Genomic DNA, 27,287 nt, shown 5'->3' with positions numbered 1-27,287 from the left:
GATGATCTCAGAACATCTCCCAGAGACTATGAAAACCTATGAAGAATGCAAAGCTGAGCTAGCCTAATGCAAGACTACAACTACTTTATTAACTGTGAGATAATCAATAGTTCCACAGTGAAGGCACTTCCTGATGATCAATTTATACCTCAAATGTGATTGTTTGTTGCAGATTTGAGCAACTCATTTGTTGCAGATGGTCCCTTTTTCTCTCAGCATAGCATCTGTGGGTCTAAGACCATCACATTACATATTCTGGTATATTCTGAATCGGAAACAAGAAATAAACACACAAAATAACCACCTGTTCTGTCATTAGAAAAATGCTCACTCACGCCACTGTGTGATTTGGCATAGCAATGAGGGATCTGTATCTCTTGTATTTTCAGGCAATGGCGGGTGGGGGTGGGGGGGGAGGAATGTGCTTCCCACCTTTGAGTTACAAGGCTTACATTGTTCCATATTTAACGGTGTAAGATATATCTTACAATGTAAGATTTTATACATGTGTGTATAAACATTCACACAAGGTTTTATTTTATTCAAGTTTTATCACACACTCCTGTCAGATGTCACTTATTTTGATGGACATTGTTTTTTTCTGAACACCACAGTAGGCACATAGAACACAATGGTTACTCCTTATCTCAGAACACTGCAGCACAGAAAACAGAGTTTTATGTTATCTGGGTTTGGTTTGGTTTTTTAAGGCTTTTCTATTGGAGATTTCTGCCATTCATCTGTGAGAGAAATTATGCCACAATATTTTATATTTTATTTATAGGTTAAGACAATTCCAGATCTTTATCACTTAGTCAGATGAAATTTCCTATGTAAAAGAGGTTAGAGAGATTAATTCAACTCTTCATTATATAGTTCTACTAAATAGTACCACAGAAACACAAAAAGGGCAAATTCTGCATTTGCCTTCCTAAAACCAGCGCTTGCTATTTCACCAGCTTTGTTCTTCCTTTTTTTTTGACCAAATTTGAAATAGAGCAAATGAAGGGGTGGTGGTGTCATATATAAAAGAGGCATATTTCCCGCCTATTAGTTTATCCAGAGATTCATGAGTATGAAAGAAGAGAGAAACAGCAAATGGTTGCAGTCTTTAGCACTGGCAAATAGCATGGCAATGCAATGGTACATTCAGTTGTCATGCCCCTGTATTGAATGCAGACACTAATCTACTGAGCATAATCTACTGGGAGTATTTCATGCACACGCTCCACTGGAACAAATGGGAATTAAAAGTTCCATCCATGTCAGCAAGGTTTGTACACAAGCCGTTTTGGTGGCTTGAGCCATAATCTACAAATCACTGCAGTTTTAAAATTGCACATACTCTGCCTGTCATGGAACTATCCTATTGTGCAAAGAAAAACAGGCAGAATTATGCAAAGCAAAAGCATACTGCATAAAAATATAAAAACATTTTACAATCATTTCTTCTAATTATTTAATGGTTTTATTTTATTAAAAAAGAACATGCTTAGAATTGGGGGAAATGTCATGACGAGAATAATTTAAATTGCTGTAGCTATATCTAACAACATTATAGATAATTCATAGTTCTATATCATCAGTTTAAATACAGCAAGTTTCTTTTTCTCTCTCCAAGCACTGCTTTCATTATGATTATACTGCACAGTGGTATAGAACTTCAAGAAGGGCGTAAGTTATCCCAACAAGGGCAACCTGAGCATTTATGCAAGTTATGGAATGAAAAATGAATAGCTACCATGGAAACAACTAAGTCACATGGCAGCTGCAATGAAATGCAAAGCATCTTAAGTAAACACTGGTATGTTTTGTTTTGTCCTGCAAATCTTTCTTTTGTTGAGCAAAGCAAATCACTCTTTAGTAATGATACATCTTTTGTTTATTCAGCGCTTTAAAACATGTAAGTGAAGAGGCATTTTTCTAATTATTTTGGTCATCTCAAGAAAAAAAATTAGAACAGTTACATAGGAACATAGGAAGCTGCCTTATATCAAGTCAGACATTGGTCCATCTAGCGCAGTATTGTCCACACAGACTGATAGATAACCATGGAAAGCTATGAATTATCTGAAATCAAATAATGGAATAATCTTACATCTCCAGCACAGATCAGAAAGGGAGTTCATATGTTCAACCATATTTGGGTTGACCAAGGGTACCCGGTAGAAATGTGTCAATAAGCTCTCTACCTACACAATATTTAACTGTCCATCTGACATAGCCACCATTGTGCAAAGGCGTGCAATGCATCCGGGCCATGGATGCCTGGGAACAGCCATATTGGCCACATCCTAAGGCCCCCTATGATGCTCACCCCTACCTTCGCGGCCCCCTGCTGCCACTATGCCCTGGCGTTGCACTCATCCCTACTCGGTGCTGGGTTAGGATTAATCCCAGCAAACACAGATGATCCCTTTAAGCAGGCCTGTTCTCACTGGTGGCTGGAGCAAGCATGATCTGATGGGTAGGCAGGGGACAAGTGAATGGGGGGTGAATGAAGGTGGGTGGGGGTTGAGTGAGGAGTCATGCTTTAGATTTTGCCACTAGGCTGTCTCCAATCTGCTATACTTGCTACTACAATCTTGCTGTACATGCTCCCCGTTCTTCCTTACTTGTTTCACTTCTAGCCTGTTCTTCCCCTGGATAACTCAGAACAACTTATAATTAACACACACACACACCCCTCACAATCTAAAACACACACAAATGAGATAGCAGGAATGGGCACTGGAAAAAGGTCATGCTGGTTTTGAATAGGGACAGTTGCTATCCACCTAGAAAATATAATAGAGCCACCATTTTTAAAAGTGCCCTTGCCTGGTTAGCAGGAGCCATTATTTGTTTGCCACTTTCACTATTATTCACTAATAATAGGGGATTTTAATACACATTGGGCAGAGGCATAAAATGTGGTTGCCACACTTGTTTCCATGCTGCAGCCACTTCTGCATTGAGAGCCTCATTGTGCAGTGATACCAGGATCAGGGACACCAGAGATCAAATCCTTATTCAGCCATGAAACTCAGTCGGTGACTTTGGGCCCGTCAGATGTCTCTCAGCCTACCCTATTCCCACAACAACCCTGCGGGGCAAACATACCATGTACACCACTCTGAGCTCCTTAGAGGAAGAACAGGATATAAAAGTAGAATAAATAAATCTGCATATGTTAAAATGCACCACATGGGGGCGGTAACAACAGCACTTGCAGTGGAATCAGGCAATGGTGTGTTTCCTTTTCCTCATTTCCCAAATACTAATGGTCCCCATCAGTGTTCCCTCTAATTTTTATCATCAGTGAGCGGAAAGAGTTTTGTTCTGGGAAGCAGTATCAAGGCGATGTGTGCACATCTCTCTCTCTCTCAAACACACACACACACACACACACAGAGAGAGAAAGAATTAATACATGTGGAGGAATTAATTTCCACGTGGAGGAAAACCGGAAACAGGCTGCAGACAGCAGAGCCATGCAGTGACATGAGAGGAAGGGAGATGGAAGGAGCTCGCTGCCATCCCCCATCCTGCCACACTGCACAGTGGGCTTTCAGAGGTAAAAAAGGGGGGCAAGGCCCACTTATCAGTTGTAGGGGAATAACAGAAGGAGAGAGGGCATGCCCACAACTCCTGCCTGTAGGCTTTCATTGAATAAAAAGTGCACACTAAGCACATAAAGTTGCTTCATATAGATAGAGTCAGACTACTGGTATACAAGTACTGTCTTGGCAGTCTTGGATCTCACCACAAACGTTTCAGCTGACCAGGGGCGTAGATTTTTAAATACCCCCCCCCAACTAAAGCTCAGCTCATGAAGTAATTTAAGACATCTTAAATGAAGCTGAATAGTGGTAACCAAAAGCATAGTAAAATGTGTGTGTGTGTGTGTGTGTGTGTGTGTGTGTGTGTGTGTGTGTAAAAATAAGCCTATGTGCCACAATAGAACATCATCCTAAATTTTTTTTTAAAGGTTTTGTAAATTGTGGACAATGCAAGTCATTTAATGGTACTAGAGAAAGACATGCTGTTCTGGTAGCTCTAGGTCTTAACACTCACATCAATTTCGGAGGATGAATACAACTGAAGGAAGCCCGGGCTGGTGTGCAGCTGGGGGAGTCAGTCATGTGACTTGCCTCTGGAGCTACCCCAAGATGGTGGGCCCCCAGACAACTGTCTCCCCTTGCCCTATTATAGTTACGCCCCTGCAGCTGACCTCTAGAGGTCAGCTGCAGCTGATTCACAAGCCACTGTACTTTACAACAGAAGCAGGAAAAACAAATCTGGAGACATCAAGTAGATCAGAATTATTTAAGGGAAAGAGTTTGGATTTTTTTCCCCTTGCTTGTTTAGTGATGATTTTTAACTCCAAATCCTGAGCAAAACAAGTATAAAAATCAAGGCATTATTTAAAAAATACTGTATATAACTTGTATATTCTACAAAATGATTTAATTTAGTACAGAAAATAATCTTAACATCTCAGCTTAACTCTCACCCTAATTCACTCTCAGATCGAATATATTTACTAAGACAGATTAGCACAAACTGATATCAACTAATTAAAACATGGCAAATGGATTCAATTCCAAGATTCTACATGCAACTCAAAATAAGCAGAAACCAGTGTTTTCTATAATACACAAGTAAGGGAAATATGAGATCATGCAATACTGGCACTGATTTCCCATGATGAAGCAGATTTCCTCCATCACCCCACAGCTTTCATTTTTATAAAAGCCCTCGTTCATTTAACATTTGCTTCTTTTCCTCAACAATGCAATACAGGTGATGTACATTAGGCATATTGCCTATGGAAAGGAGAGGGAAGTTTAACGTGGCAAGCACTTAACATGTGCATGGTAAATTGAAGGGAGCAACTGTAAAAAGATTGGAATCATTAATTGTCATAAAAGCAAAAGTGACACAAGCACTTTCCTGGCTTTGACTCAATCCAATCCTCAAAGTGCTGGACTGGCATCAGACCCATTTATTTCAATAGGGCTCATGCTTTCAAAGGATTTTCCAGTGCTTGTGTTCTACATTGTGTCACAAAGGAAATAAGCTAAACTGCTAAAGAGATAAATTCCCATAATAAAAAATATTTTATCTCTTAATTAAGGTTTATTCCCAAATTTGGAATATATTCCACCTGTCTATAGAAACCTGTTCCACATGGCAGTATATAACATTCAGGAAGAGGCTACTCCAATAAATTATGCACGAATGCAGATTGGGTTGGGGTTGTTTTTTAAGTGATTGAAAGCTACAGTAATTTTTTGCATTAACAGCAAATTGCTGTTAACAGATTGAAAGAACATGTGTGTCCCCCAGAATACAAAAAAACCTAGCTTGTTTTTAATATATGAAGATATATTTAAATGTTTAATTTACACCAAAAATAAATAAATAAATCGGTTGCTTTACTGAATATTCAGCAGAGCAAACAACATTTTAATAGCATAAAGGTTGTGCTCTCGAGTCGGTGTCAACTCCTGACGACCACAGAGCCATGTGATCTTCTTGGTAGAACACATGAGTGGTTTACCATTGCCTTCTCCCGTGTAGTCTGAGATTATGCCTTACCTTTCAGTGCCTTCCCATATTGCTGCTGCCCAATATAGGAGTATCCCATATTCTCGGAATTTCTAAAGAACATTTAATATGCCTATGATAGTAATTCAAGAGCATAAGGCCAAACAAATAAACGATCAATGTGAACACTGCTGTTGAGTTGCAATGTTTCAGGTATCAGCCAGTTGTTGGGCCTGTAAGTGTTGGCAAGAAGTGTCAGCTTCATTGGGCAGCTGTCAAAGGCCCACTGAGGGCCCATGTAGGAGACCATCATGGAGGGCAGTTTGTTGCGTGCTCCTGAAGCCTGGAGTTGGCCCTGCCTGTTCTAAGTGTGATTGTTTATCTGTGGTCACAGAACAGAGGGTTTTGACAAGATGAAATTACGATTCTTGAAAGCTAGGTTTTGCTATATAGGGCTGATAGGGCAGCATTTAATAACTTAATAATGGAACAAAAACATGGTATTGTGGTTAGAGTGTTGGACTAAGCCCCGGGAAAACCAAGTTCAAATTCCCATTTAGCCATGGAGCTCATTGGGTTACTCTGGGCCAGTCACTTATCTAACATATCTCATAGGGCTGTTTCAAGAATAACCACAACCATTAACATTGCTATGGACTCCTTGGAGAAAGAGTGGAATATAAATGTAAAAAACAAACACATTTCCCCCCCAGTGCTCAGCTTTCACTGAGATTCCAAAACTACACATGAGTTTTACAAATATAGATTTTTACACATCCTAGAACATGTTGAATCTTGATTTGGGCAAAAGGGGCTTGCATCTTAAAAGATGAATATGTAGACAATTACACATTTCAAAGGCCAACAAAACAAGCTAACAAAACAAGCACATTCCAATGATGTGTTCCTGCCCTCAAATGCAAATAAGGCAGCAGAACTACAGTGTATATTTTTTCTTACAGCTTCTAATTATGGGTAAGGTAGGAATATACAATAAACTTAATGAAGGCTTCAGAGGGGCAGGTATTTTTCCCTTTCAAGATGCTGGTCAAGGATACTACTATGCACTGGATTAGCTGCATCCCTGTGGAGACAGTTTCTTACTACAAATAGTAGCATTATGCCAATCTGCTGTTTAGTGCTGCTTATGTACCCTACCCTGCTTTGCTGAATTCATAATGCTATGACCCTCTCTACTAAGCACTCTGGAGGAAAATGAAATGTAACACCATAACTCCCAACCCCACCACACATAGTCTAGCAAGTCAACAAATAATGCAGGCAGGACAGCAAAGAATGCCCTAAATGACTATTATTATTATTTCTTGTTTACACAGTCAGACAGGTGTTATTGACTGGTTTGTTTTATCCAGACATCGAGTCCTTCCCAAGGACCTGGGATGCCAGAATTTTATTATCAATGTTGTTGTTATTGTTATAGATATCGTCGCAGAATATAGGCTGTTCCCAGTAAAGCTGCTTTTTGTAATTGGCTGATGGTGATTTCTGTGGCCCCTATGGTGTTGAGGTGCTCTTCAAGGTCTTTTGGAACTGCACCCAGGGCGCCAATTACCACTGGGATTATTTTGGTCTTTTTCTGCCACAGCCTTTCAATTTCAATTTGTAGATCTTTGTATTTGGTGATTTTTTCTTCTTCTACTACTACTACTATTATTATTTTAAAAACCTGGGGTTTTGCCTACAACAAAATGTTGCAGTATATCCCTGGTGTGCATATGTTGCTTAAGCCTGTGGCTGAGCGTGGTGGGGGGGGAAGAGTTAGCAACAAAGACAGGAGTTCGTACTTTAACTTGGGTCTTACTTCAGGGGGAAAAAAGATTTGCATATGTTTTCTGGGATTGTAGGTGGGGGTAGGGTGGACAGACTAGTGCTCAGTTCCACTTTCTTTTTCATTCAGCCCTGAAATCAAGAGTTAATACTAAGAAGTAGGATTCTTCAGTTTTGTGTAACTGCTACAGAGTGCGGTAAAGGCACCTTTCTCCTGTTAAGTTTTATTCTGATTATCTAAACCTCCGTAGATAAAGCTGGGAAGTTGTGAGGAAATTCTCTCAAAACTGCTCACCAGCACCTTGGGGTGGGGAGGGGGTGGACTTCATCACACCAAGAGATCAGTTGTGTCAAACTACTTCCCCTTCAGAAACAGAACAAGATTACTTGACTGTCGAGGGAACTAGAGAGCTTTAACATTTTCTTTTGTGGAGACGAGCTTCCCTCTAAGAAGCAGAAGGGGTTGCTGTTTAGAAATTTCCCTGCTCTTTTTGTTCAGGCCCACCTCCTCTCATTGTCTCACTGATTAATATGGGGGCAGTTTTAATGTGTTTGGACCCACTTCGTTTTTTCCTTCAGTTTTTTGTGAAAACAAAAAAACAGGTCATCCCAAGTTGGCTGGTATCCATCCCACTTAAAAACAGCTTCAACCTTCAAAGTTGCCACCTGACAGACCTAAAAAGCTATCTCCTGGACAGGATAACTTTTTTAGCTACAAGGACACTTGAGTGCTCCAGCCAAGATGGACAATCATGCAACTATTTCCCTCCTCATTAAGTAAGGGAAGGGAGGTGGCTAAATAAGGAAGGGAGTCCGGCCTTAAAAGAACTCCGCATATGCATCTGACACACCTGTTATCAGTAAGGCAATCAAACACATAACTGTTCATGAATAATCGAAACTCTCTTTATCCCCTTTTGTTCATTCTATGCTGCAATGGAATGTGCACCTGTGCTGATTAGCCCAGCCCAGTTATTGACACCATTGTAATGTAGACACCAATGTCTATTTTCCTGTCCTCCCGGGAGAGATAGCCACCCAATTACCCTGCTGTAGCCCAGAGGCAAACTTTCGGGCATATCTACCCATTGACGTGCTCAAGAGAGCTAGCTACCTCTGTTGCTGGGCTCTTGCCTCGCTCAAAGGTTTCTGAGGAGTTAGGTTGCTGGAGACTCTGAACTTGCGGTCCCTTACGAAGATTTTACAACACTGAAGTTCCTGAAGTTATAATGAAGATCTTATTAACATTTATGGGAGAATATATGTGTTCTTAAGAACACTTTAAAAAGGAGTTCAAAACAGCATTATCAGGTGCTGCTGTTCTTAAATCCAGTTTTTACATCTATTACGACTACACAGTTCTGCTGAATTCACTGTTTTGTGCATTTTGTGTTCTGTTAGTAATTTTTCCTCACATTCTTAATTTACATCACCATATTTAGATGATTTCATCACTTTCAATATAGTTTACATTTGTATTTATTCTTTGTTCCTCATTTCTGTTATATTATTGGATCTGTCAGTTGGTGTTTTGGTTTACAAGTATAAACATTCTTTTTTTATTGGAGAACTTTTAAATAAAGAAATAATGCTCGAGGGTCTTAACACAAGTCAGAAGACCACAAGTCACGCACAAACAGCTAGAAAGAAAGTGTACAGGATCCAGGGGATGTATTTTGCCTGCCCTGGTATCTAACTCGCTGGCCACTGTTAGAAGATTATGTTTAACTAGATATTCCTTTATATTAGACAGATCCAGCAGGGCTGTTCTTACATTTTAAGGGTTTCATTTGCAGTGAAAAACCACACTGAGCAACCAGAAACTCCCAGTATTTCAGAATACTTGGATTCCATAGCAGGCAGAAGACCACAACCTGTTTATTAATAAACTGTTCAGAGAAAATTAAAAATGAAATCAATTTTTCTGAACTAAGGACTTCCGTTGCCTTTTCATGCAAGTTTTAATATGAGAATAGTGCAGATGGGTTTAGAAACAATAATTAGGAAAGACAAGAGAAATTTCCACATTGAATTAAAGCATCAAATCCCTGCTGACATCTCTAAAGACTGATTCTTTCAGAGTCTTGCACCTGCTGCCATTAAACTTTATAGCCATGCAAGTGAAATACAAAGCGAATGAAAATGGCTAATCATTGCGAGTCCACTTCACAGACTGGAAATATTCCAAATCAGACATAGACAACTTAAAAGCCCAGGGGCCACATTCAGCCAGCCATTAAATTTTTGTCAGAACAAACTACTGGTGAATCACCACATGGCAGTAGTATGGAACAACATAGATCAGGCGAAGGGCCTTGGTTGGCTCTACATGTCTATCCCTGCTTTATACCTATAGTGTAGGAGTCAGAAAACTGGACACTAGCTGTTGATCTACAACTCCCATCACTCTGGCTGGAGATGATGGGAGTTGTAGTTCAACAGCAGGAAAAGCAAGGTTGCCTAACCCTGATATAGTGTTAACAACTTAACCAATTAGTCTTGAAAAAAAGAGCAGAGCGAGGCTTTATACAACGCAGTTAACCAAAGAAGAGGGTCCCTTAAGCTTTTTGGCACTGAGGTGGCTTTTTTTTTTTTTTTAAACAAAAAAGTGGGGGGGGGGTTTAAGTGTGGGAAGGAGACTGTTCTTTCCAGTGGTTTCTACACAGCATACAGTGAAATTGATTGCTTCAATCCATCTCTCCACTGAAATTAAAACCAATCTAAATCTGTTGAATCCGGAAAAATTTTAACATTTTGTTTCTTAGCCATCTCCAAAACTATTCAGCATATTGAACAAGGCAGATCAAGGAAATGAGCATTCCAAATAACTTGTCTTTGCCTTGCTATCTTCTTAGGAAGACTTTTTAACGAGGAAATATAACTCATATGGAAAATGTGCACTGTCAAGGTGGTGTTAGATATCTAGATAAAGAGATGTGGCACTACAACAGGCCTGCTCAGCTTTGGCCCATTAGCCGTTTTTGGACTACAGCTCCCATAATCCCCAGCGACAGTGGCCAATAGCCAGGGATTATGGGAGCTGTAGGCCAATATCTGCAGGAGGGCCAAAGTTGAGCAGCCCTGCACTACAACATGGAAGATGATTGTTGTTGTTAACTCTTTCTGCATAATCACCACCTTCCCACTGAGATCCTTTAATCCAGGGGTTCTCAAATAGAGAGTCGAGACCCACCCAGGGGATCCCAAATAACACAGGAGGGAGCTGTCAGGAGGGCAAAGGTCTTATCCCAACATGTCCAAGATGTGGAGACTGTCAGACAATGGGAGGCAGATGGAGACAGAAGCCAGCTACTACCTGGCTTCTATGGCACTCACAAAGCTGCCAAGGGCAGGGACAGCAGTGGCACTTCTTTGATTGACTGGTCAAGGAAAGCTCCCTCTTAGGAAATGCTAGATAGTGCATCTAGTGAGTGGCCAAAGAAGTGCCATTGCTGTGCTGCCCTTGGCTTTGTGAGCAGTGGAAGATCCAAATGCCTTTCAAGCTCCTATCTCCCTATTTCCCCGTGCCCTGGAGAAGTCAGAGCAACTCTTCACTTTAAGTTCTCAACAGGGCTTCTTTCTGAATTTTCAATTAGTGTGCAAGCTGAGTACGAAGAATTACGTGAGAAAATCATTAAAATACTAGCTCCCTTTGTGTGTATCAGAGTTTTCAGCAGTTGCTGGTAGAACAAGCAAATACATAGTGAGAATAATTTGGAACCCAAAATTAGATTGCTACTCTCAAACACAGAACTCGGCAAAGTTCTGTGTATGTAGGTGTGCGAGGAGAAACACCTGCATGCAACCCTAAGTGGCGCCATTGAGGCAGGTCCTTAGCACCGCACCTAAATAAAAGTTTAAAATCATAGGGGAGGGGAAACTATGGGGGGGGGAATCCAGGAGTTATTCGTGGCTTCCAGTTTCCAGCCTAAATGTTGAATAATAAAAAAATAATATAATATCTTACTTGAGCTATTTTTGTTCACATTACAGGGGGCCTATCTAAGTAAAATTCGTATGGAATTTCCTTCTATACTAAGCTGCTGCTCCATATGGAATAAGATACTAATGGAAGCAATTAACAAAATGGTGTTTTTTTAAAAAAATTGTTTTGTTCAAAGCTTAGCAACCATCTGGAACCAATATAAGAGAAAAATTCTATGTTAAGGAAGTAGCTGAACCTTTCCCACCTCTCACACTGTTTGGCTCTCCAGTTATTATAGCATATGAGAGAGAATATTAAACCTCTATAAAATTTTACTTTTAGAGAGACTAAGATAATATTTTGTTTTGTGTGCTACATGCATGTGATCTCAGGCACCAGAGGGAGAGAGGGAGGGAGAGAGAGAGTTTGTTTTAAAGCTGGTTTTATTAAGCACCAAAAAATTGCAGGTATGTAAGCAAAAGACATTGCTCTAATAACTAATGAGCAAGCTCACATTATGGCCAATTTGATGTGGCTTTTCAAAGAGAGCACTGATTACCAAAGGGCGATTCAATGCCACATCAATACAAGGTCATATTAACAGACACTGCACACCTCTGGACATGTTCTGATATCCCATTTAATTTTGTTTAATTATCTATTTATAGGTTGAGCCTAATCACTATCCAATCTCAATGAGCTAATTAGTATTTACATATCACCAAAGCTTTGCAGAGAAAAAAGAAAAGATACGATTCACAGAAGCTGATAATCTTTATTAAGGTTTCCCCACCCCACTACATTATGGAGATAATCATCACTGTGCAGATGCAGTGCGCCTGTATGTACAGGAATTCCCACAAGACTCAAGAAAGCCCCATTTCCTCACTTCCCCTTGTCATCAGTGCAAGCAGCTTAATAGGGCTCTTATGGGGCACAGAAGCCTGTGATTTTTATATTTCAATCCAGCCCCCTCTCTCTGTTCAGTCAAATGAGGAGAGCTAGATGAGGTTATAGAAGGCATGTGCAGACATCTCTTTACCTGAGCTGCCCAGTGCGCACCAAGGGGCTCTCTTGAGCCCTGCAAGCATCCCTCTTCACATGAGCAGTATGCCCACACAGGGAAGGTTTGTATCCTATGATTTCTTTTTTAGGAGAAACTCCTGCAAGATATTTCCATAAGTAAAACCATACCAAGGATAGGATTTCTATCAATGGCTTTACATTTCCATATAATGGATACACATGTACTATATCATTCCTGACTTTTTTGCAGTCTTCTCTGATTTACAATAGTCATAAAGTCAATAAAGTCTTCAAGAAGCAGTTTTTGAACAAGGGCAAAATAGGAAAAAGCCAAGGCACAGAAATAGGGTTAAAAAAAAGATTCTCCTTGAGAAAGAATTCAGTACCTGAGAGGTGGCATAGTTTAAGTCTTCTGAAACATGCCCTTTCCTCTCTGTTCCTCTGGAGAGGAGAGCTGGTCTTGTGGTATCAAGCATGACTTGTCCCCATAGCTAAGCAGGGTCCACCAAAGATGCATATGAATGGGAGACTAGAAGTGGGAGCACTGCAAGATATTCCCCTCAGGGGATGGAGCCGCTCTGGGAAGAGCAGAAGGTTTCAAGTTCCCTCCCTGGCTTCTCCAAGATAGGGCTGAGAAAGATTCCTGCCTGCAACCTTGGAGAAGCCGCTGCCAGTCTGTGAAGACAATACTGAGCTAGATAGACCAATGGTCTGACACAGTATGCTGCAAGAGCTGCAAGCTCTTGACTGAACTGATAGCCAAATCACTGGGGAAAAGGACAGCAAGAACAAACTATCAATTTGAGTGAGAGATGGAAATATGAAAGAGGAGATTTTCATCACGGAAAAACAGGTAAATTCAATGCAAAGAAGTTCTGTCAAAATCAGACATTTATCAAACATTGTGTGTACAGAACTGCAAGCATAGATTTCACATACAGACCCACAAAACAACAAGCTGTAATCAGTTAAGTCAATAGCTTGAGTCGATATGTATACATAGAAGCAAAGGGAAAACAGAGAGGAAAGGGCACATTTCCTCTTGAGGAAAACCCATCCAAAAAGCAGCTGAGATCAACACTTTAGAACAATTAAAGTTTCTGAAAAAAAGATGCAGTTCATATAGAGCTAGACCAGCCCAGAAAAAATGATTAGAAACCATCAAACACATATAAAGATCTTTGTTGTCCATTTCAACTTCAGTATGTATCAATGAATAGCCCATCATAGTTAATCAATCCTTGAGCTAAAATTCTACGCACTTTTTGGGAACATTCCCACTGAACACTACAGGCCGTACTTCTGAGAAAATATACAAAGGATTGTGCTGTTTAACGTTGTAGCAAAAGGTGGGCCAACTGATTTTAGCAATCAACCCATTTTCACTTTGGTTATCTGTGAATTACTCTAACAGAGAACTATTATTATTATTTCTTGTTTACACAGTCAGACAGGTGTTATTGACTGGTTTGTTTTATCCAGACATCGAGTCCTTCCCAAGGACCTGGGATGCCAGAATTTTATTGTCAGTTGTTCTAGATATCGTCGCAGAATATAGGCTGTTCCCAGTAAAGCTGCTTTTTGTAATTGGCTAGTGGTGATTTCTGTGGCCCCTATGGTGTTGAGGTGCTCTTCAAGGTCTTTTGGAACTGCACCCAGGGCGCCAATTACCACTGGGATTATTTTGGTCTTTTTCTGCCACAGCCTTTCAATTTCAATTTGTAGATCTTTGTATTTGGTGATGTTTTCTATTTCTTTTTCTTCTATTCTGCTATCCCCTGGTATTGTTATGTCGATTATTTTGACTTGTTTTTCTTTCTTCTCGACTACAGTTATATCTGGTGTATTGTGTGGCAGATGTTTGTCTGTTTGTAGTCGGAAGTCCCATAATATTTTTGCATCTTCATTTTCTACCACTTTTTCAATTTTATGGTCCCACCAATTCTTGGCTACAGGTAGCTTGTATTTTTTGCAGATGTTCCAGTGTATCATCCCTGCTACCTTGTCATTCCTTTGTTTGTAGTCAGTCTGTGCGATCTTTTTACAACAGCTGATTAGGTGGTCCACTGTTTCATCTGCTTCTTTACAAAGGCGGCACTTGCTGTTTGTTGTTGACTTTTCTACTTTTGCTCTTATTGCATTTGTTCTTAGTGCCTGTTCTTGCGCAGCCAGTATTAAACCCTCTGTTTCTTTCTTCAAGTTGCCATTCTTAAGCCATTGCCAGGTCTTGCTGATGTCTGATTTTCCACTTATATTGTGCAAATATTGACCATGCAGGGGCTTATTTCTCCATTTTTCTGCTCAGTTCTTGACTTGCTCTTTCTTGTAGGCCTGCTTTCTTTCATTGGTGTTGAATAGTTTCGCGTTATTGACCATCTGACGTGCATCTTCTTCACTGTCCTTTATATATTCTTCAAGGCCTCTTTTCTCCTCCTCTACTGTTTGATGGACTTGCAGCATTCCTCTTCCACCTGAGCTGCAAGGGAGGTATAGCCTATCTACATCACTGTGTGGGTGCAGAGCATGATTGATGGTCATTATTTTCCTGGTCTTACGATCTAGCGTCTCTAGCTCTGCCTGGGTCCAGTCTATTATTCCTGCAGTGTATCTGATAACAGGTATAGCCCAGGTGTTTATGTCTTGTATGGTGTTCCCGCCATTGAGTTTGGACTTGAGAATTTTTCTAACTCTCCTGATGTACTCACTTTCAATTTTTCTTTTAACTTCAGTGTGTGCGATGTTATCAGCCTGGAGAATGCCCAAGTATTTGTAATGTTCTTTCTCTTCCAGGTTCTTGAAGAGAAAGAACATTACAAAAACTTGGGCATTCTCCAGGCTGATAACATTGCACATACTAACACTGGCTGATAATATTAGCTGATAACAGGCTGATAACATTGCACTACTTTCCTACATGGAGAAATCGAGGAAGTCATCTACATGCAACAATAACCAGGCTTTGAGGAACCTGGAAAGAAGGGGCTAGTGTGCAAACTGCAAAAGGGCATCTATGGCTTAAAGCAGGCAGCCAGAGCATGGAATGAAAAACTGAATCAATTACTACTTAAGGAGGGGTTCACACAAGGAAAAGCTGACCCCTGCTTATATTCTAAACTCAGAGACAATAGATGGACTTATATTCTGACTTACGTTGATGATTTGATTCTTGCACATGAGGAAAGGCAAGACAGTCATGAAATTGTACAACACCTGAACAAGGAAATAGAGGTGAAGGAACTCGGAAGCATCTCATATTACCTTGGCATCCAAATAGACAGACATCCAAGGGTGGCGTGGCTTGGAAGTGTGTGACCTGTCCAACCAGGACTGGGCACTCATTTCCGAGGTTGTCGTGGCACTCAAGCAGTTCTTTGTTACCACAGACAGCTTGTGTGTAGTGACAACAATGCTGAGCCAGGCTTTGCCCGCTTCTCTTCTCCTCAAAAGAAAGAGAAAAAGTTAGTCTTTACACACACACACAAAAAAACCCATAGAAACCTATGGGGTTGTTTGGAAAGATTTTATTTTTTTTAATGCCCACTTACCCATTTCTTTTTTGTGTTGGGTGAGAGGTAACACCCATCATGCCCTACCACCCAACCCACTTGGGTGTCCCTAGGACCTGCCCATGGGGAAGAATGGGGTGATTCGAGTTCCCCATTACTCCCTATGGGCGAAGCATACAAGTTTTCTTTGAATTTTTGAGTCAATTCATTGAAACGGCTGGCAATGGCCAGCCATTTTGATGAATCGATTCAAGTATTTGCAATTCAATTCAAGTTTGAATCAAATCGCAAGAACTGATTCGTGCACATGTCTGAAAGATACGTAGTCCATGTACAAAGTGCCTTTTAATTCCACACTAAGTTATAAAATAACTCATTTTTCCGAAATTGACATTTTAAGGTCAGTCAGGGGTAAGAAAATTTAATCGGTGTGGAGCTTTAGATATTTGAGGGTAGTTCTTAGTGTTACGGGCTCTTGGAAGCCCCACATCAGCACTGCCAATGTAGTCAGCTCAGAGGAGCTCTGCAGATATATTAAGATTCTTCTATGGCAAAGGAGGGGAATTGGTACCAGTTGCCCTGAAGCTGTTTGAGACCAAGTCATTGTATGGTGCACAATTAGGAATTTATATCAAGCATAAGGAGATGGAGACTGCCTTGAGGGGAATACTTGGCACACCTAGATGTGTGTCCAGTATAAGTTTGAGGTTTGAGACAGGGATTCTAAGAGTGTAGGCAAGGGCATGGAAGCTGATGGGCAACTATTGGCTGAAGCTCAAATTGTGCCCTTTGAGTTTGGCCCTCTGGTGCTCACTGACAATTATAAATCGGGATGGGAGAAATTAGGGAAACTTAGGGATAAATTTTTGTCCTATGGACTGTCCCCCGAGTACTTGCTTTCCTTGGGCCTTGTCCAGGCCCAGAGGGTATTTGCACAGAGACTAGAGGATGTAGAACACCAAAAGGATCTCACTGAACTCTGACCTCAATCGCAAGTATTATGTAAATATCAGCTGTTCTCGTGCAAAAAATCTATCATTACTTACCTTCCCCAAGTTACGTAAAGCATTCTTCAGAGACAGATCTGATGTGCTCCCCTTGGCAGCACTTTTTGGAAAGTATAATAAAACACCTCAAGCCAATAGGATCTGTCCTTGTGGGGAACGAATGCTTGAGACAATACAAGTTCTTTTGTACTACTCCTTCTATAAAGACCCACTTGCCAGTTTGATTACAACCCTGTTATTGAATAGGCCATATAGGGATGGATCTTACTACACAAGTTTTCTCCTCTTTGATGAGTGTGCAGATATTACCTGAAAGGTAGCCAATTCATGTTTAACAGCCATGAAAATCAGTCAAAGGATCACCAACAAGATGTAATTTGATCTTGCTACTGATATTATACTTAATTTTATTTGCTGTACCTATTGTATTGCATTGTATTGTATATTGGTGTGGGGTGTTTGGCTTTTGATTTTTTAGTATTTGATCATAGATCATAAATAAAGTTCTTTTTCACTACAACAGAGCTAGCAGAATATTGTCAGGATGTGGCTCAACTCTGCTTCTGAGGAATCCCTGGAGGACAACCCCAGCATGGTTCATGGGGAATCTTTAGCGAAGAACTCTGACATGGTCCCTGAAGAGCCCCAGACCAGTGAAGATGCGAGTTTGGCCCATAGAAGACCCCAGCTTGAGGGGGGCCCCAACAGGACCCCCGAGAAAGACCCTTGCACAGTCCCATGGAGATCCAGACTGAAGAAGACTCCAACAGAGCCCCAGTCGAGATCCCCCTGAACCCACACACAGAGGATCTCCCAGCCATCTTGACCCCCATGGGGACCCTTGTGAAACTGATAGAGAGGAGCTAGCCAGCCCCCAGGAACACTGTTGCTGCAGGGCATGAGCTCACCTGTAGGAGCAGTAGCAAAGCGCTTGCCTGGCAATACGGCAATGTTTGTTTGGAAATGTCCTCCTCGGGAGCAAAGTCTGCTCAGGAGGAATCTCAGGACCAGCTCCAGCTGTATTGCCTAAAAAGCTAGAGACCAGCTATCAGCTGGAACCCTTTTAAAGCCTCCTAGAGTTTCACGATGGCTGCTGGTACAACACCTCTGCTCGCTGTATTCTCCAGCTCCCTAACTCCTGTCCCCTGAACCCAGTTCCCAGCCCCACTGCTGAACTACCCAAAAGTCTCTTTCCCCTTGAACAAGCCTCAGTATTGGCCAACCTTGAAATCTAGCCTCAGCATCACCCTGCCCTCAACCAAGCCCGACCACCTACCAGCCCAGCAAGCCTACCTGCATTTGCTCTAGCCTGGTGAGTGTACACCCACATCCTGCTGATCCTGTGAAGGCAGGACAAGTATGCACAATTAGCTTTAGTCAACACAAGCTGAAACCAGTGCAAGGAATCTTATCATTTACTACTTCCCTTTGAAACTCACAAATAGAAAAATAGGATGTTCTTCAGTGTAATGCCTTTAGGGCATAATGTTCCATGTAATTAAGTTTAGAGTGACCTAGTGTCACACACCTCCAGCCTAAAGCAGAATCTTAAAGGTATTATATAGTTATGGTATGGAATGGAATGGAATGTACATTTAACATATATATTAACCCACAGATCTTTATAAGCTTTCTTAGGCTGCCTTAAGCATCGTAAGACTAAGTGTCAAAATCAGCAACATAAGAAAAGCCAAGAAAATTGTGAAATTCTACTTTTACACTTTCAAAACTGAATTCTTCTTCTATATGCCTTGCATTCACTAAAAAATCATACTAAATTCGGAATATACTAACAACACAGTTGCAAGTAAAGACCCTTTATTGTGCCAAAGGCTATTGTATTCTGTACCAATGAAGCCCAAATTTCAATCATACAAACTAAGTGTATCTATGTTCTTAACTGCATGTGATTTTGCTTCCACATGTTACTTTATGATGTAATAAATCATAAAATAACTTCACTAGATAACTTTATGCGTTTGCACTGTAACTGTGTTGTTTGAACATGCCCTAATGCAGTAAAAGCAGATATTTACCATGCTAGGGAATACCCTAGTCTCCAGTGGCTCCTTCTAGCATGTCAGCTATTACATGAGTGCATTTAAACAACATACTCACAAGGTGAACTGATGTGGTAAAATCACCATATCAAAAATAACATGTGAATCAAGGGTTAGAATGAGGATGTGTGTGATGAGACAGGGGTCAGTGGTGGAAGTTATGATGGCTGGGACAACATAGCTAATAAGGCTGGGGTTTATGCCACAGGGAAGTCACATAGAGAGTAGGCAACACCACAAGAGCCCATCATCTTATCATAAGAAGCCACACCTAATCCTTTTCAACAAAATAAGCATTTCCAAATGATCAAATCCATGAAAGCCAAAAAATCTGTCCGAGTTAAACACTGAATTTCATGTCTGAATACAAAACTCCCAGCCTTGAATATAATGGCAGGCAAAGAGATAACAGAGAAAGGTATATCATCTGCTAAAGAGCATATAGTAGTCATCAACACCCCTTTACAGAAACCCTACACGGTCCTTTGATTTGTCCCTCCAGCACTCTTGCTGACAATGCAGACAGAAAAGTTACATCGTCATGCAAACTTTTAATATTTTGTTTAGAGTTATTTTTCCAGGTTGTCACAAGAACTCCACAAACCAACTTATTTTTTCAGCTTGTACTATGAACTACAAAAAACCAGACCAAGGGGCTAAAGAAAACTTTGGTGAACCATAAATGTATTTCATTACAGGATTCAAGCAAACATTTTACTTTTTGTTCTGGAGACTCCTTAATTAACATGCAAAGTTTCCAGAGCACAAATATACAAAAATCTTTAGGAGAGAACAAAACTAGATACACTGAGCTATCTAATAGAGCAATTGGGAGTTTAAAGCCTTTCTGGAAAAAAATGTTGCTTCCTTAATTGAGAAAATGCAATTATTTCCACAAACAGCATTATTTATTTATCTATCATTTATATACTACCTGATATGTATATCTCCAGGCGATGTACACAATTTAACACAATATAAAACACTAAAAACCATTTTAAAAAGTTAACACAATTTCATAGGATAAAAACAATTAAAACAGTTTAAAATTAATTTCAGTTAAAAGCCTGAGGAAACAGCTGTGTCTTGAGAGTCTTTCTAAAAGCAATCAGAGATGGAGATACTCTTATTTTTGAAAGGGAGCATATTCCAAAGCCCCAAGACAGCCACAGAGAAGGCCTGAAGAACTGATTCAACATTTCTCCTGAAATCAAATCATCCACAAGCCAAGTTCAAGAATTCCTATTAATGTTTCTTTATTGGCAGGGGGGAAGAACATAGGAAGCTGCCATATAACTGAGTCAGACCATAGGTCCATCTAGCTCACTACTGTCTACACAGACTGGCAGTGACTTTTCCAAGGTTGCAGGCAGAAATCTCACTCATCCCTATTTTGGAGAGGCCAGGGAGGGAACATGGAACCTAGATGCTCTTCCCAGAGCAGCTCCATCACCTAAGGGGAATATCTTACAGTGCTCACATGTAGTTTCCATTCATATGCAACCAGGGTGGACCCTGCTTAGCTAAGGGGGCAAGTCATGCTTACTAGCACAAGACCAGCTCTCCTCAAGTTACCTGCCCTTCAGGACAACATGGAAACCCCAACTAGGTACAGAATCCTGCAACTACTAATGAATATATTCATTAGAAATATATGCAACTCCTAACGAATATATTCAACAGGTTTTTCAGCAACTGCATTTGGTGTCTGAGTTGTTGGACCTGATTCGGTGGGGGGGGGGTTCTTAACTTTAAAGACCTTACAGTCTGAGACCAGCAAATCTTACAGTCTCTCTTTCCCCAACAGCAGACTGATCAGACCCTACATCACATCTCTTTGCACACAGTAAAATCATCAACTGTTAGAAACAGGGGCAAGGCCTTTACTGTAGTCCCCAGGGCTCTGGAATTACCTCACTTTAGAGGAGGTGATCACAAAAGTTTACTTTCCTTAAGGAAAGTATTTTAAGCAATGTCCAGAAGTGAAGTTGCAAAGGTGTTTTCAGGAGCAGAATATGGGAGGGCAGGCCCTTGGGAGACAAGCCCCAGATATGCATCACCTATGCACAGAGGCACTCTTACCCCTGGACTTCAGGGCCAAGGTTCAGGGCCTCCATACCCCCTAGGGAGCCCCTAAATCCTCTTTAGTCTGTCGGTGGTGTGGTCTGTGCCCTGAAGAACCTATTTGTTTAAAAAATGATGCTTAACTTGCAACGGGCAGGCCTCCAAAGTCCTTTAGGTCCAGGCTCCAAAATTACTTAGGTGTACCTCTACCTATGCAAAAAACCACATCCCTCAGAACTGAGCTATCTACAGGCTTGTTCACGATGTAAGTTTTTTCTTAGCACAAATCAGAAAAAGCAATCTGAAAATAAATTAGCGCTTCACAGGAATAGAGCAAATCCCAGATGGGATACCAAGGGTGAAGAGAATGTAATTTGAACGCACCATGAAAATCACCTGTAACAATCAGTGTTCATGATGAAATAAGCCTCCACTTGGAAGTACCCAAGTGCAATTAAATCCTAATAATAAACCCTTTTAGGCTTTCATGCCAATTGCTAGTGATGCTATTTGTAGGCTTAAAGTATATTGAAGTTGACTTATTTTGAACTGGTTGACATAAAGGGTACAAGTTTGTGAACAGGTTGTGGCTCAGTGGTAGAGTACAAGCTTTGTATTCAGGAGATTCCAGTTTTAGTCCCTGGCAGGGCTGGGAAAGACCTCTGCCAAACTCTGGAGAGCTGCTGCAAGTTAGTGCAGAAAATACAGAGCTAGATGAGCCAGAAGTCCAACTCCACATAAGACAGAATCCAGCTAAGTTAGTCATGTCTAGGTTTTATTAAAAGCAATCAAATGGTGCCTTGTTGTGACTAATGTAAATTCCATTAATCTGGGATTTAGTCATAACTCTCTCTAAACACGCGCACACACAACTGTGACTTTACTCACTAACACCCCCTGGGGGGGGGGGCGTTCTTACCTGATTTGTCTTTTCTGGCTCTCTGTTATCTGCCTGGAGAAGGTGACAGTTTTCTTTTGCCAGTTTCTGGACCAGTTCAAGGCGTCCAATATCTTCTCGTTCCTGAAGCTTGCACATAACCCCTGCCTTGAGCGTTGGAGGGAATGTGAAGAGATACTTAAATCCACAATCCCAGGACATGACACTCACAAGGTTTTAACTCTAACAAAAAAACATCTTCCCATTCAAATTCCCTCAATTGTTGACTATTTGCTGAACACTGTATTGTTCCTGCTTGCAAAACAGCACCAAAAGTTCTCACAAATCATACTTCTTTGCTATCTGCTTAACATGAATACAGCATGAACAAAATAAGCTGCTATTATGGGTACTGCTTTGCTAGCAGTATGTTTGTTCCCGTCAACCTATTTCCTGTTACATAAGAGAGCTGTAACAAGAGGTTAGAAATCCATGGGAAAGTTAGCCAAGAACAGCCCTGGAAAAGGATGGAGAACAAGAGAGTCATCCCTAAAAATAACAGCACAATCTCCTATTTCTCACACTCCACCCTTCTTTGTATGCATGGAATACAGCAGTTGAAATATGTTAAATACAAATGATACCAGGGAAATATGTATTAAATAATTTTCACATTGCCTCATACACACTGTATTTTCATATTGCCTCATATACACTATATGGAACTAAAAAGGTTTAAAAGCAAATATTTTTGAACCTGAAAAGGTCAATACTATCAAATATTCAAGAAAGAGAACCAATTTTGATTTTTTAAATTCGCTTTGTACATGTATGTTTGCATGCACACACAGAATAAGCAGGTTCTATGTCCACTCCCTCCTCCCAAGTCAGGAACATCCATTCAACAGATTTATACACATTATCCAGGCTGCAACAAATCACAAACAGAGCAGGAGTGAATCAAGTGCTGCACACCAGAGCATTTGTAGAACATATAGCTCCAGATAATCAAAGTAAACTACAGCTTCTAGAAGACACTGGTCAATCTTACCTGGAAGAAAATGTATTTCCACTCTAGTTCGCCTACTTTGTTTGAGTGAAATCTTTATAATCCATCCACCAGTCAGCATATGGGGATTAGACCAGACTATACGTGACTGTCATGTGAGTGCACAGATCAAGGGTTCTGAATCAGTACCCTACCCTATCTTAAAACAAACCCAAATCTATACAGAGATACTCCCCCCCACACACACAATAAGCACAACAAGTTTGTCTCTTTCTTTAAAGAAAAAAATACTTGCTACTATGGTTTTTGCAATAGTCACAGCCCACAGTGTTGACACTGCACTTTCACAGCTGCAACATCAGTTCTGGAAAAGATGTCCCTAGAGGAAAGCCATAAAGCACTGATAAATGAATAAGCTAGAAGTGACACGAAGGTGAAATACTGGATCCCCAGGGAAACAGAACAAATCACTTTCACCACATTCAACTCAAAAAGATTCTTCAACGAGATTATATCACAGGTATCCTAGATTTATACCAGGACTGCACAATCTGCTGCTAGCTACAGACAAAACATTAAAGAGAGAGAGAGAGATACATTTCTGCTTCCACTGAACTTGTTGGGTTCTACATCCCATCAGTGGTTCAATATATACAATCCTTTACCAAGTTGTACCAAGTTTACCATATATACAATCCTTTACAAGATACAAACACAACCCTTGGTAAGTCAATAATGTGCAATGTCTTGCCAAGTGTGGAGAAGAATGTTCCCACATTTTAGCATCTGACCAGAAATCTAGGAAAGCTAGAGTGGAAAGATTCTACTCCAACCTGGCAAGAAAGCATAGGTTCACTTAGTGATTAAAAGAAAACCCGGCAAATTATCACCCAATTTGTTTGCAGAAACAAACCTGCAACTGATCAAAGATGGAAACTGTTGTATTTAGCGCTAGCACGCCTAGCCTCTTTTGCTCCATTTCAATACCTTGGATTTCCTTGAAGTCAAAAAGAGACAGCAGCTAAAGTACACTTCACAATATTTCTTAAAGTTTCAAAATAGCTTCCAGACAAATTGAATGACTGGATTCACTGAAATTACATTACTGTTGTTTTCTATAATCCACCCATATAATTTTATTAGCATGCTGCTTATTAGAGCAGATGAATACTTAATGAATTCTTTTGTCTTTAAATCTTGAACAAAACCTTGAAATGAGCATTAACATAAACTAATTATGATACCAAGCAGAACCAGACTGATGGGAACATTTACAGATGTGAAAAGCAGCTAAACGATAGGTCATTTCTGTTGCTCTATAGCTAACACTTTATAGATATGATTGGTCCAATTTACTTTGTATTGAAATACGCCACCTCTATCATTACCTATACTCCTTAAGGTATCAATTTGTTATGGCATGTCTGCAGGTGACAATTTTTAAAATACAACTTAAGAATATGAAGTCAATTTTAATTTTAAAAGAAAATCAATAGAAGCAAGTATTATAACATGACATCAAAGCTGAACAACTTCTGAAATGAAGTTATGCCCACATTTAAAATGGTGCAGACATTAAACTGAATCACATAATCTAATTTCATAAATCAACATTTATTCATTATTCTCTGTGCTAAAGTTACTTGTAGAAATATAAACAGACATTATTCCCAGAAGACTAGAGAGTTTTAATTTTTCCATACCATGCTTAGCTGCATAGTTTTTTATTTCTCTTCAGAATCAAGCCTCAGCAATTGGTAGATTTCATCAAAAGGTCCAATAACCTCAAAATGTATTAGTAATCTTTTCTACCTGTGCATCATAGATTTCCTTATGATCTTCTTGGCCTGCTGCTTCTTCATTGCTGTTTTCAGCATTCTGATTCATTGCTAAGGCTAGAGAGAGAGAGAAATGGTATCTAAGAATGGATTCAGAAGGCACAATAATACGAGTTACCTTTCCAACTGAATATTTATACACTGCTTTTCAACACTAGGGCTCAAACGGATTTACATAGTGGGGGAAATAACTAAATAAGATGGTTTCTTGTCTCAAAAGAATGCACAGCCTAAGGAAAGATAAGGTAGACACCAGCAATAACCACCAGAGGGATGCTATGCGGGGGCTGGATAAAGACAGTTGCTCTCCCCCTTACTAATAGGGATGAGCACAGAACCACTAAGGGTTTGTTTGAACAGACAGCAGTCCGATCCAAGTGGACGAACCAGGTCAAACCATTTCAGATGCTTGTAAAGGGGAATCTGGTAAAGATTCCCCTTCACAAGCACTGGGCGGGGGGAAGGTTGGAGAAGGGTGGGCAGGAGGTTACTTTACGTGCCGCTGAAGCAAGGAGCTCCTCTATGGCGGTGGGCCGGCAGCGGCTCCTATAGGCTCCGCCATCAGCCTGGACGAGCAAGGGCCTATATCAGGCCTCCGTGCATACACGGAGGCCATTTGCATCACCACACAACATTATAATGGCCTGCATGCATTCATGGAGGCCTGAACCAGGACCCCGCCAGCCCGTGCTGAATGCTATGTCTCATAGTACTATAAAAAGAGAAGTTGTAGCTACTGAAATTCACTTTGCTGAGCAATTTAAATTTAATAGTTCTGATTCTGTTTTGTATTGTCGTCTTGTGTACATATACCGCATGTGATCATGTACTGTATGCATGGTGTTTGTATGAACATGATTTTCCAAATAATTTGATCTCTTTAGTCACTTCTAAATGACATTTCCTAACAAACACTGCCTGGTACTGGCCAATTTGCACTTCACTATATCCTGCGGTGGCAACCCACTACAGTGGTAAGTAGCATTGGTGTTGATCTTCCAGATTGCATAAGGTATTCCAACAGCAAGTACTGATGCTTCTGGGAACATCCGGTGCTGGTGTGAAAACTCAGCGGGATCAAGAAGATCCATATGGCAAGCTGTGCTTAACATTCTCAGTACCACGCTGAGAACCAAAACAGATTATGAAGGGAAACTATCAATGCATATTATTCTGCTATGATGCTTTTAATGGGTTCTTTGCAGACAAAATCTCTTGTATTCTGGCAAACTTGGACTCCACAGTTTTTGCAGAGTCTATTAAGGTGGTGTCCAACAATCCGTATTGCAATATTAGATAGGATCAGTTTCAATCTGTGACGCCTGAGAACGTAGACAAGCTGCTTGGGGCAGTCCGGCCTTCCACTTGTTCTCTGGATCCTTGCCCGACTTGGATGCTTCTATCTAGAAGGGAAATTATTGGAGATGGCCTAATTAATATCATTAACTCATCGCTGAGGAAGGGTACAATGCCTCCTTGTTTGAAGGAGGCTATGAGTAGACCACTTAAGAAGCCTTCCATAGATCCCTCAGTGATGGATAGTTATAGGCCGGTCTCTAATCTCCCATGGTTGGGCAAGGTGATTGAGAGAGTGGTGGCTAACCAACTCAAGGCAGTTTTTGGTAATGGGGTTGAGACAGCCTTGGTCGGTTTGATGGATTACCTTTACCAGGAAATCAACAGAGGGAGTGTGACTCTGGATCTTTTGGATCTCTTGGCAGTGTTCAATACCATCAGCCATGGTATCCTTCTGGATCACCTTGGGGAGTTGGGGATAGGGGGCACTGCTCTGCAGTGGTTCTGCTCCTATCTCTCAGGCAGACTCCAGATCGTGGAGCTTGGTGGTGACGGCTGCTGTTCAAAATGGGAGCTATTATATGGAATCCCTTGGGGCTCCATTCTGTCACCAGTGCTTTTTAATATCTACATGAAACAGCTAGGTGAGATCATCAGGAGATTTGGTGCAGGGTGTTATTAGTATGCTGATGACACCCAAATTTCTTTCTCCTTATCATCATCATCATCATCATCATCATGAATTACTGCCCACAGGCAGGCATTTAGGGAGTGAATGCCTGCCTATGGGCAGTAACGGACCGGATAAGGGATAACAAATTGAAGCTGAATCCAAGAAAGATGTAGGTGCTTATTGTAGGGGGCACTGTTCCCTCTAAGGCATGTGCACAGGCACGTGCTCACAAGTTTTTGGATATCTGTTCAGTTCATTTTAGATCCCACTCAGGTTGAATCAGGAAGGTCCTGCTCTGAATGCTTGTGCACGCACACTGCCTTGATACTGCTGCCCAGAACGAAACTGATTCCACACAGAGATGAAAAATAAATAGAGAGAGCACTGGTAGGGGCTCAGAATTTGAGGAATGAGTTAGATCTTCCTGTGCTGGTTGGTGTTACACTCCCCCAGAAGGAACAGGTTAGGGTTGGGAGTGCTCATGGATCCAGGCTCACCCTGATTTTTCAGGTGGAAGCTACGGCCAGGAGCACTTTCCATCAACTTCGGCTTATTCGACAGCTGCATCCATTCTTTGATGAGAATGATCTCAAAACAGTGGTGGTAACCACCAGGCTTGACTATTGCAATGCACTCTACATGTGGCTGCTTTTGTACGTTGTTCGGAAACTTCAATTAGTTCAAAA

General features: G+C 40.8%; 1 protein-coding gene across 8 annotated transcripts in view; it reads right to left on the bottom strand.

Annotated features, from left to right (window-relative positions):
- Positions 1–27,287, bottom strand: part of RAPGEF5 (Rap guanine nucleotide exchange factor 5) — a 219,255-nt gene that overhangs the window by 108,597 nt on the left and 83,371 nt on the right. For 6 of the 8 annotated variants that reach the window (XM_053263696.1, XM_053263693.1, XM_053263695.1 and 3 more), the window contains 3 exons: positions 24,607–24,689; positions 23,708–23,791; positions 21,828–21,953 (listed from right to left, as the gene is read on the bottom strand). In XM_053263696.1, the coding sequence (XP_053119671.1) occupies positions 21,828–21,953; positions 23,708–23,791; positions 24,607–24,689 (293 nt within the window). Of the gene's footprint in view, positions 1–21,827; positions 21,954–23,707; positions 23,792–24,606; positions 24,690–27,098; positions 27,120–27,287 lie in introns of those variants that run through there. The other 2 variants (XM_053263698.1, XM_053263694.1) reach the window with 2 other exon arrangements.

Source organism: Hemicordylus capensis, chromosome 6 (genome assembly GCF_027244095.1).
Source record: "Hemicordylus capensis ecotype Gifberg chromosome 6, rHemCap1.1.pri, whole genome shotgun sequence".
NCBI classification, from domain to species: domain Eukaryota; kingdom Metazoa; phylum Chordata; class Lepidosauria; order Squamata; family Cordylidae; genus Hemicordylus; species Hemicordylus capensis.
This window is presented reverse-complemented; position numbering and strand designations above follow the sequence as displayed.